This window comes from Pseudophryne corroboree (genome assembly GCF_028390025.1).
Source record: "Pseudophryne corroboree isolate aPseCor3 chromosome 3 unlocalized genomic scaffold, aPseCor3.hap2 SUPER_3_unloc_9, whole genome shotgun sequence".
NCBI classification, from domain to species: domain Eukaryota; kingdom Metazoa; phylum Chordata; class Amphibia; order Anura; family Myobatrachidae; genus Pseudophryne; species Pseudophryne corroboree.
Window position 1 is genome coordinate 1537753 of NW_026967585.1, and position 11444 is coordinate 1549196.

Below are 11444 nucleotides of genomic sequence, written 5' to 3' on the forward strand. Positions count from 1 at the left end.
CCTGGAGTCCGACCGAGCACCTTTAACATCCTGTGGTGTTCGTGAGTCGCGGCGTAGCCGTGTGTTGCGGCTTGACCGCTTACTATTTATTATTTAGTTTATTGTGTTCTGGAGCTTTTGCGGAGGATTCCGCTCCCACAAATCCACTCTGGTATCCAGCGGTGCTGGATAGGAGTAACGGATCAGTGGATCTTTGGTTGTCCTTTTCCCTGGCGGTTTGTCCGCACATACTTTTGGTTTAAGTTAGATAGCTTGTAACCCCTGGCCTGGTTGCTTAGTCAGAGGGCCCCTTGTTATCACCCTGTCTCGGATTTCCCTTTGTCTCCCATTAAGACCTGAGGGGGCATCGGGGTTGGGCAGACATAATCCGCCCTTTGAACGCGGCTGCCATGGGCTCAAGCAACCATAGTCTCGCAGGGGATTTCTGATAACACGGGCGAGACAACGGAGTTAGGGCGCCAGGGGTTACTAGGCTTTCCTGCTCCCGTACCAGCATATCTTTCCAGTACTCAGACCTCTGCCATAAAGATCTCCTCTGGTCTAGAGTACGGGAATCATAACACTGAGGACCTTCAGTTTGGTCAATCAGTTTTGATGGGGTCTCAGCACTCTTCCACCCAGTTTGGAGTTTTGGAACTTCCCCATGGTACTAAGACCATCCCAGTATCCCCTTGGACATTAGAGAAAATAGAATTTTAATACCTACCGGTAAATCCTTTTCTCGTAGTCCATAGGGGATACTGGGCGCCCGCCTCTGTGCTTTGATATTTTCCAGCAAGAGTTGTTCTTGTGTGTTGTAGTTTGGGTCTGCTTTTGCTGTCCCTATTTTCAAGTTGTGGTTAGTGTTGCTATTCTCTTGTTATGTTGTGTGCTGGTTCGTTCTCTCACCACTTTCTTGTCTCTTTTCCGCCTTTTAAAGCATGTCCGTCTCCTTGGGCACCGTTTTCCTGGACTGAGTATACAGGAGGGGCATAGAAGGGTGGAGCCAGCACACTCTGAAGAAGTTTTAAATTGCCAGGCTCCAATGGACCCCATCTATACCCCATGGTACTAAGACCATCCCAGTATCCCCTACAGACTACAAGAAAAGGATTTACCGGTAGGTATTAAAATCCTCGGTTGATGGTATCACTGTGAAGGCTCCGTTTCGCATTACAATAAGCTTAGTAGGAAAGCCCCATTTGTATTATACATTTCCTTGGGTGGAATAGATACCTTTTGGCCAGCGTCACAGGAGAAATATCAGGAAATATCTACAGATTATCCAGGCACTCAGCTGTGGATGAGGAAGGCAAAGCAGCTTGTAGAATGCGTTATTTAATATGAAAAAAGTGGACCCTGAGCAGAGTGTCCCTCGGTGCTTGGATAGGGGCCTGGTTGGACTTTGGGAGTCTATGGATCCTATCAATAAGAAGGTCAGCGGCAGAAGCCTTCTGTGAAAGTTTCTGAAAAGAGAGCCGTGGCATAATCACAAAGCTCAACATTTGTAGCAGAATCCGGAACTCCCAATGGCCCTCATTCTGAGTTGTTCGCTCGCAAACTGCTTTTAGCAGCTTTGCACACGCTAAACTGCCACCTACCGGGAGTGAATCTTAGCTTATCAAAATTGCGAACGAAAGATTAGCAAAATTGCGAATAGACACTTCTTAGCAGTTTCTGAGTAGCTCCAGACTTACTCGGCATCTGCGATCAGTTCAGTGCTTGTCGTTCCTGGTTTGACGTCACAAACACACCCAGCGTCCGCACAGACACTCCTCCGTTTCTCCAGCCACTCCCGCGTTTTTTCCAGAAACGTTAGCGTTTTTTCACACACTCCCATAAAACAGCCAGTTTCCGCCCAGAAACACCCACTTCCTGTCAATCACATTACGATCACCAGAACGAAGAAAAAACCTCGTAATGCCGTGAGTAAAATACCTTACTGCATAGCAAATTTACTTGGCGCAGTCGCACTGCAGACATTGCGCATGCGCATTAGCGACTAATCGCTCCGTTGCGAAAGAAGAATAACGAGCGAACAACTCGGAATGACCCCCATTATTCTGATATTATTTCTCCGAGAGCAGTCTTCTAAATCAATGACTTTATCACGAAAAGAGACCGGGTCTTCCTGAAGGGTGTCATGTGCTGAAATCAGATCTTTGTGAGATGCAGCAATCTCTTTCATCTTAGTCTGTACGAGATCCAATCTCACTGATACTGGACCTCAAAGCTTGAATATTAGAGTTAAATTCTGAGATTATTTCAGTCCTTAAATGCAGATAACATAGAATGTATAGAGCGTAGAGTAACAGGACCATCTAGAGTGTCTGAAGACGTCTACAGCCATTACAGCTGGGCTGTGCGTCTGACAAGAAGAAGCAGATGATGTTGTAGCGGTCTCAGAAGGACCACCTGAATTCGAGGTACCAAAGAGATGGACAGGTGGGGCCGATTTGGTACCTTTGAAAAATTTTGGGAGGCATGGTAAGCCGGCTCCAAAGAGACTGACCTCTCAGAGATAGGAAAATACAAACGATCTATAAATAAAAGGAGCAGTAGTACGCTGTCAGGAGGTTACATCAAGATGACTCAGTTCAAAATGACATTCTTAGTCGGGGTGACGGGGTAATCCGAGCTAAAATTCTAGTAAACATGATGTAATGCAACTCAAATAACACAGTAATGACAGAGAAATTCCACTAGAGGTCAGCGTGATCACAGACGTGAAGTACTCAGCACAGAGAGACACAAATGGCAAAATATATTCAGTGAATAAATCCACAAAATAATATACTGTGAGGGTGTAATCAGAGTATAGTGAGCTCTACTCAGACGATACTTGATACTGGGCTCTGCATGTAGACTGAGAGGAAGTAGATTATAGTGGTACCATATAAATAGAAGGTAGTTTCACCTCCAGGCAAATGCTTCAATTTAGTGTAGTGACCCCGGTCCAGCCGCCAGGACACTTATTTAGCAGCTTATAACAATTTTACACCTTATTGAAGGCAGAAGGCAAAGCATGCGATGGCCGAGCACCAGGATCCAAAATGGCAGCCACCTCACATCCCAATATCACTGCCGGGCTCCGGTGACTGTGGGCATCCCGTTCTGTCCCCAGCAGTAGCGGGACCTGCGCACCCATGTTATCTGGAGAGCAAGTACTCCCGCCTGAGCCAAAAGCACCTTCAAGTCAGGTGTCTGGAGCGTGCAGGAGCTGCAGCAGTGAATGGTGCCCAGAGTGAGCGGAGCGAGCGGCTTTAGGGCAGTAGAAGTGGGGGACTTAATAGATTGGGTCTTGGTCCCAGCGGCGGCTGAGAGCTATCAGGTAGGGTAGATAAGAAGCCACTTATTGAGGAGATCTCCAGAAACCACGTCTGGATAGACCACGCTCCTTTTATTTATTATTTTATATACTAACAAGGGTGACGGGTGTGGTACATCCCTGCAAAGGCAGATCCAATCTCTTTCTCATCAGACTCTGCTGTCTTCCCTGCACTCTCACTCAGATGTTCACTGCTGCCAGTAGCACACGTATGAGAAGCAGAAGTATGGCGGCAGCTGTATAGATCCTGATATGTAATTCTCTGTATCATACTTAGCATACACACATTATCCTTATTACTATTGAGACTATAGAGGTAAAACACTGATGATGGAGATGTAATAATAGGATTTTAATTATCTACCGGTAAATCCTTTTCTCGTAGTCTGTAGAGGATGCTGGGGTCCATTTAGTACCATGGGGTATAGACAGGTCCTTTGGGAGCCACTGGCACTTTAAGAGTTTAATAGTGTGGGCTGGTTTCCCTCTATGCCCCTCCTACCAGACTCAGTCTAGAAACTGTGCCAGAAGAGACGGACATACTTTGAGAGAAGGAAATACACAGATAGTGGTGAGAGTTACACCAGCTCACACATAACAAAAAGGAAAGCCAAACTAACCAACTTGGAACAATTCAGCAACGGCTAAACCAACAATACTGAACCAAGTAACAATGCAGTAATACAAAGCACAGGTCAGGCGCCCAGCATCCTCTACGGACTACGAGAAAAGGATTTACCGGTAGGTAATTACAATGCTATTTTCTCTTGCGTCCTAGAGGATAATGGGGTCCATTTAGTACCATGGGGATGTACCAAAGCTCCCAGTACAGGATGGAGAGTGCTGAGGTAATTGCAGAACTGATTGACCAAACTTGAGGTCCTCAGAGGCCAAAGTATAGAACTTGTAAAACTTAGCAAACGTTTTCGACCCTGACCAAGTAGCCGCTCAGCAAAGCTGAATAGCCGGGACACCCCAGGCAGCTGCCCAGGAAGAACCCACTTTATGGGTAGAGTGGGCCTGAACAGATTTTGGAATTGGCAATCCTGCCGTGGAATAAGCATGCTGGATAGTAAGCCTGATCCAGCGTGAAATTGTCTGCTTAGAAGCAGGACACCCAATCTTGTTGGGATCATAAAGTACAAATAGTGCGTCCGACTTCCTGTGACGAGTAGTTCTCTTCACATAGATTTTCAAAGCCCCGCATGACATCCAAGGACTTTGAGGTAATTGAGTTGTCAGTAGCCACTGGCCCCACAATAGGTTGGTTGATATGAAAAGCCGACACAACCTTAGGGAGAAATTGCTGATGCATTCTGAGCTCAGCTCTATCCTCATGGAAAATCAAGTAGGGGCTCTTGTGCGACAATGCCCCCAATTCTGACAAACGTCTGGCAGAAACCAAGGCCAACAACGTGACCGCCTTCCAAGTAAGAAACTTTACGTCCACCTCCTGTAAATGTTCGAACCAATCCGATTGCAGGAACTGCAGCACCACATTAAGATCCCAAGGTGCCATAGGAGGCACAAAGGGTGGTTGGATGTGCAGAACTCCTTCAAGAAAGTCTGAACCTCAGGGATAGCAGCCAATTGTTTCTGGAAGGAAATAGACAATGCCGAAATCTGGATCTTGATGGAGCCCAAGCGTAGGCCAACATCCACACCTGCTTGCAGAAAGAGGAGAAAATGTCCCAGTTGAGACTCCACCGTAGGAAACTTCTTGGATTCACACCAAGACACATACTTTTTCCAAATCCGATGTTAATGCTTAGACGTTACTCCCCAACCTCTGAGGCTTGCATCCATGGTTAGAAGAATTCAATTCTGAATCCCGAACATGCGGCTTTCGAGCAGGTGAGAAGTTTGCAGCCACCAGCGTACTGAAATTCTGGCTTTCGGCGACAGGCATATCCATTGGTGCATGTGAAGATGCAATCCCGACCACTTGTCCAGGAGATCCAGCTGGAAGAACTGTGCATGGAATCTTCCATATTGTAGAGCCTTGTAGGAGGCTACCATCTTCCACAGAAGGCGAATGCACTGATGAACCAATACCTGGGGAGGTTTCAAGACATCCCGGACCATTGATTGGACCTCCAACGCTTTCTCCACCGGTAAAAAAAAACACCCTCTGCACTTCCGTGTCGAGTATCATCCCCAGGAAGGGCAGTCTCCTTGTCGGTTCCAAATGTGACTTTGGAAGGTTCAGGATCCACCCATGATCCCAGAGTAGTTGAGTGGAGAGCGCAATACTCTGCAACAGCTTCTTCTTGAAAGACGCCTTTATCAGCAGATCATCCAGATATGGAATAATGTTCACTCCCTGTTTGCGTAGGAGGAGCATCATCTCCGCAAGTCCCACGAAGCAGGGAGTCTTTTGCCAGCAGCCTTCCTGTAACCTAACTAACTCTAGAAAATAAAAAAAACTAAGAACTAGGAGCTCCCCTAGCTGTGACCGGCTGCTCTGGGCACATTTTCTAAACTGAGTCTGGTAGGAGGGGCATAGAGGGAAGAGCCATCCGACACTATTAAACTCTTAAAGTGCCAGTTGGTCCCAAAGGACCCGTCTATACCCCATGGTACTAAATGGATCCCCAGCATCCTCTAGGACGTAAGAGAAAGTAGATTATAAACTAGCAGATGATGATGATTACAGGGTATCATATGGTGTATTGCATGTAAAGTGCCTTGTTCCACACCTACTCTGCTGTAGCAATATACCTTATATACGGGTGAGTATCACATGTACAGGCTTACCAGAGTATGAGCACACACATAAAGGAATGCTACCTTACCAATGCTTCCAGGAGTAACGTTAGGAGACATTTCTCTGATCCATCAGCTCATACGACTGAGGTTATTGTTCATCTAGAATCTCCAATTCATACGATATGTTCCCCATCCATTGTTTTACATTGGTCCTGACATAGGACTTGGCGAGTTACTACATCTCCATTTATACTTCATGGTTAGTTACCAGTACAAGAGATAGATATATCTAAGTCTTATTATAATATTACATTTGTTATTGTGAGTGTTTTCAGGAGGGTGGACACAATGATCGTCTGAGACACAATATTATACAGCCTTTATTAAAAGTTATGTTTTATTATTCACACACATTTACAATTAAGTGTCTCAGAGAGTCCTCTATTGTTTGCAAGATTAATATTGTTACAGAAAAGTCATATTTACATAATATATTTTATTTCCAGCAGATGGACACACAAGCAGGAATATCTCAGAAGGACATCTAATGTTATCCCCGGATTGTGACATAAAAGATAATGACAGCAGACAGGATTCTCCAGGAGATAACCCCATTACCCCAATTATACATCCAGCTCTATCAGCTGATCCCTCTGATCCTGGAAAATGTTCTCCTGATCACTCTGATATTGGTGTATCTGTTACACCTCTGACAGTAGATATAGAGTTTCCCTGTTCTATAGGTGCCAGATGTTTTACACAGAACACAAAGCCTATTAACCCACAGACAGGTAACGCAAGTGAGAGGCCATTTCTATGTTCTGAGTGTGGGAAATGTTTTACATACAAATCAGATCTTGTTGCACATCAGAGAATTCACACAGGTGAGAAGCCATTTCCATGTTCTGAGTGTGGGAAATGTTTTGCACACAAATCAGATCTTATTAAACATCAAAGATATCACACAGGTGAAAAGCCATTTCCATGTTCTGAGTGTGGGAAATGTTTTGCACACAAATCAGATCTTGTTATACATCAGAGAATTCACACAGGTGAGGAGCCATTTCCATGTTCTGAGTGTGGGAAATGTTTTGCACGCAAATCAGATCTTGTTATACATCAGAGAAGTCACACAGGTGAGAAGCCATTTTCATGTTCTGAGTGTGGGAAATGTTTTGCACACAAATCACATCTTGTTAGACATAACAGAAGTCACACAGGTGAGAAGCCATTTTCTTGCTCTGAGTGTGGGAAATGTTTTATCCAGAAATCACATCTAGTTATACATCAAAGAAGTCACACAGGTGACAATCCATTTCCATGTTCTGAGTGTGGTAAATGTTTTGCACAGAAATCAGATCTCATTAAACATAAGAGAAGTCACACAGGTGAGAAGCCATTTTCTTGCTATGAGTGTGGGAAATGTTTTACCTGTAAATCACAACTTGTTACACATCAGCGAAGTCACAGGTGAGAAGACATTTCCATGTTCTGAGTGTGGGAAATGTTTTGCACACAAATCAGATCTTATTAAACATGAGAGAAGTCACACAGGTGAGAGGTCATTTTCTTGCTCAGAGTGTGGGAAATGTTTTACATGGAAATTATATCTTGTTATACAGTTGTGCTCATAAGTTTACATACCCTAGCAGAATATGTGATCTGGCCTTTTGTCAGAGAATATGAATAACTCACAAACGTTTCTTTTACTCATGTGGTTGGGTGAAGCCATTTATTGTCAAACAACTGTGTTTACTCTTTTTAAATCATAATGACAACAGAAACTACCCAAATAACCCTGATCAAAAGTTTATCTACATCTCTGACCTTATCTGCCTTTACACTTCCACCCGTCCTCTTTGCTCTTCTAATGCACGCTGACTCTCCTGCCTACGGATTACTTCCTCCCACTCCTACCTCCAAGATTTTTCACGTGCTGCACCATTTCTCTGGAATTCCCTACCTCTCCCCTTCAGACTCTCCACCTCTCTACAAAACTTTAAATGGGCTCTCAAGACCCACTTCACCAAACCCAGCCAAATCTCATCCTAACCCTCTGTTCCACGCTCTCTATGTACCCCAGCTGTGTCACTCATCTGTCTACCCCTCCCCTTTAGAATGTAAGCTCTCACGAGCAGGGCCCTCTTCCCTCATGAGCTTATTTCTTACTTTAAGAATCTTCAACTGCACCAAATCCAGCAGTCTGCTGATGTAACTATGTTTATTTTCCCTGTACTTGTCCTATACTGTCATCAACTGTAAGTTGCTGTTTTCCTGTTTGATTATTTGTTTATGTACTCTGTAATTAGGTGCTGCGGAACCCTTGTGGCGACATATAAATAAAGGATAATAATAATAAAGTCACACAGGTGAGAAGCCATTTTCTTGCTCGGAGTGTGGGAAATGTTTTACACGGAAATTAGATCTTTTTACACATCAGAGAAGTCACACAGGTGAGAGGCCATTTTCTTGTTCTGAGTTTGGGAAATGTTTTGCACACAAATCAGATCTTATTAAACATGAGAGGTCACACAGGTGAGAGGCCATTTTCTTGTTCTGAGTGTGTAAAATGTTTTACACAGAAATCACAACTTGTTATACATCAGCGAAGTCACACAGGTGAAGAGGCCATTTCCATACTCTGAGAAATAAATCAGCACAATAGACATCACTCAGGTGGGAAACCATTTTAATCTTCTGGAGTATACTTATTGCCATGCATTGTTCAAGGTTCTTCTATCTCCTATGCTTTTTGCAATATACATGCTACTGCAGGGTGAAATAATCAGATGTCATGCCCTCATCTACCACTGCTATGCAGATGACATGTCTTTTGCTCCGGGTACTGAGAACCCAGTACCAATCCTAAATGATTGTCTAGCTGAGCTCCAGGTGTGGGTGATGCCAGTTGGCTGGGACTCAGTCCTGGTGAAACAGGTCTATATGGTAGAAGCTCACCAACAAAGGGCAGGGCTACAGCTCAGCTTTGTTACCAGCCAGACGTACGCTTGGGGGTTCAGAGTTACAAAATGCTGATCATGTGCGGAATCTTGGTGTCCTGGATGGTGGAGTGACACTTAGACATCAGGTATCAGCCACAATCAGATCCTCATCTGAGAAACATAGCCAGACTCCAGCACTTAATTCCCTCAGAAGATCTACCTACAGTCATATATGCACTTGTATCATCTCACATAGACTACTGCAATGTCCTCTACCTGGGTCTCCAAGCAAAAGAATTGCACCGGTTGTAGCTTGTACAGAATGCAGCAGCCAGGCTGTTACCTAACCAGCCCGTTCCTGCCACACAGTGGCATGACATTATGGGGGGAGGGGGACTCTGTATGCGTTTCGAGTCTGGGGTGACTCAAGGGTCACTCCAGACTCGAAACGCGTTGCCCAAAGGAGGTCTTTGCTCAGGTGAGGTGGATATGTGTCTCCCATGTAAGGTAAGACCTATTTTATTTCTCTATATTTGGCATTTGGAGCTTCGTTACCGGACCTCAGCTCAACAAAATCATATATTCTTCCTTGCTGGGATCTCGCACAGCCCCCATCCCCCCTAAGGCTTATATGTTTATTTTTTCAACCATTTTAAACCATTTGTGAAATAAATTGTACCTTTATTGCATCACTGTACAAGTCTATTTGATGCAGAGACCTTTATACATGGAGTTATGCTGTATTCATTGTGAGTAATGGTACGCTTGAGACGTACCTTAGGATAACGATACCTTGATGTGTGTTATACTGTTCCTCACTATGCAAGTGAGGTATGCTGTTCCTAAGATCACCTGCATATCTTATTTGTGGGGTTAAGATATAAAGAAACCATTATAAAGGTTATAGCACATTATATTGTGTCAGTGAGGTACGCCACCTCTAATCTACTAAAAAAAGATAATTCACTTTCATAAGGAGTACCGCATTATAATCTCATGTATGGAATAATCTTGAACATACAGTGGGGCAAAAAAGTATTTGGACAGCCACCGATTGTGCAGGTTGACCCACTTAAAAAGATGAGAGAGGTCTGTAATTTCCATCATTCATACACTTCAACTGTGAGAGACAGAATCTGGAAATCACATTGTATGATTATTAAACAATTTATTTGTATATTCTTGCGGAAAATAAATATTTGGACAACTCAATACTTTGTAATATAACCTTGGTTGGCAATTACAGAGGTCAAACGTTTCCTGTAGTATTTGACCAGGTTTGCACACACTAGCAGGTGTTTTGGCCCACTCTTCCATGCAGATCTTCTCTAGATCTGTCATGTTTTGGGGCTGTCGCCGGGCAACACGGACTTTCAACTCCCTCCACAGATTTTCGACTGGGTTGAGGTCTGGAGACTGGCTAGGCCACTCCAGGACATTGAAATGCTTATTACGGAGCTACTCCTTAGTTGCCCAGGCGGTGTGTTTGGGATCATTGTCATGCTGGAAGACCCAACCACGTTCCATCTTCAATGCTCTTACTGAGGGAAGGAGATTTTTGCCCAAAATCTCATAATACATGGCCCCATTCATCTTCTCCTTAATACGGATCAGTCGTCCTGTCCCATTTGCAGAAAAGCAGTCCCAAAGCATGATGTTTACACCCCCATGCTTTACAATGGGTATGGTGTTCTTGGGATGCCATTCATCATTCTTCTCCCTCCAAATACGGCGAGTGGAGTTTATACCAAAAAGTTTGATTTTGCTCTCATCTGACCATATTACATTCTCCCAATCCTCCTCTGGATCATCCAGATGGTCACTGGCAACTTTAGATGGGCCTGGACATGTGCTGGCTTAAGCAGGGGGGACCTTTTGGGCACTGCAGGATTTCAATCCATGACGACGTAGTGCATTACTAATGGTAACCTTTGTGACTGTGATCCCAGCTCTCTTGGGGTCATTGACCATGTCCCCCCATGTAGTTCTTGGCTGATTCCTCACCACTCTCAAGATCACTGATACCCCACGAGGTGAGATCTTGCATGGAGCCCCAGGTTGAGGGAGATTGTCAGTGATCTTGTATTTCTTCCATTTTTTAATAATTGTGCCAGCAGTTGATCTCTTCTCACCAAGCTGCTTGCCTATTGTCGAGTAGCTCATCCCAGCCTTGTGCAGCTCTACAATTTTGTCCCTGGTGTCCTTAGACAGCTCTCTGGTCTTGGCCATGGTGGAGAGTTAGAAGTCTGACTGTTTGAGGGTGTGGACAGGTGTCTTTTATACAGATAACCAGTTCAAACAGGTGCCATTAATACAGGAAACGAGTGGAGGATAGAAGAGCTTCTTAAAGAAGAAGTAACCGGTCTGTGAGAGCCAGAAATCTTGCTGCTTTGTAGGTGTTCAAATATTTATTTTACTCAAGAAAATACAAGTAAATTGTTTAAAAATTGTACAATGGGATTTCCTTTTTTTTTTTTTTACAGATT

General features: G+C 44.2%; 1 protein-coding gene across 1 annotated transcript; it reads left to right on the forward strand.

The window, feature by feature from the left end:
- Positions 1 to 6525: 6525 nt before the first annotated feature.
- On the forward strand, positions 6526 to 8372 carry LOC134984875 (gastrula zinc finger protein XlCGF17.1-like). Its single transcript, XM_063950354.1, has one exon. It carries the CDS (start codon positions 6564 to 6566, stop codon positions 7488 to 7490), a length of 927 nt encoding a protein of 308 aa, XP_063806424.1. The 5' UTR covers positions 6526 to 6563; the 3' UTR covers positions 7491 to 8372.
- Positions 8373 to 11444: the final 3072 nt, after the last annotated feature.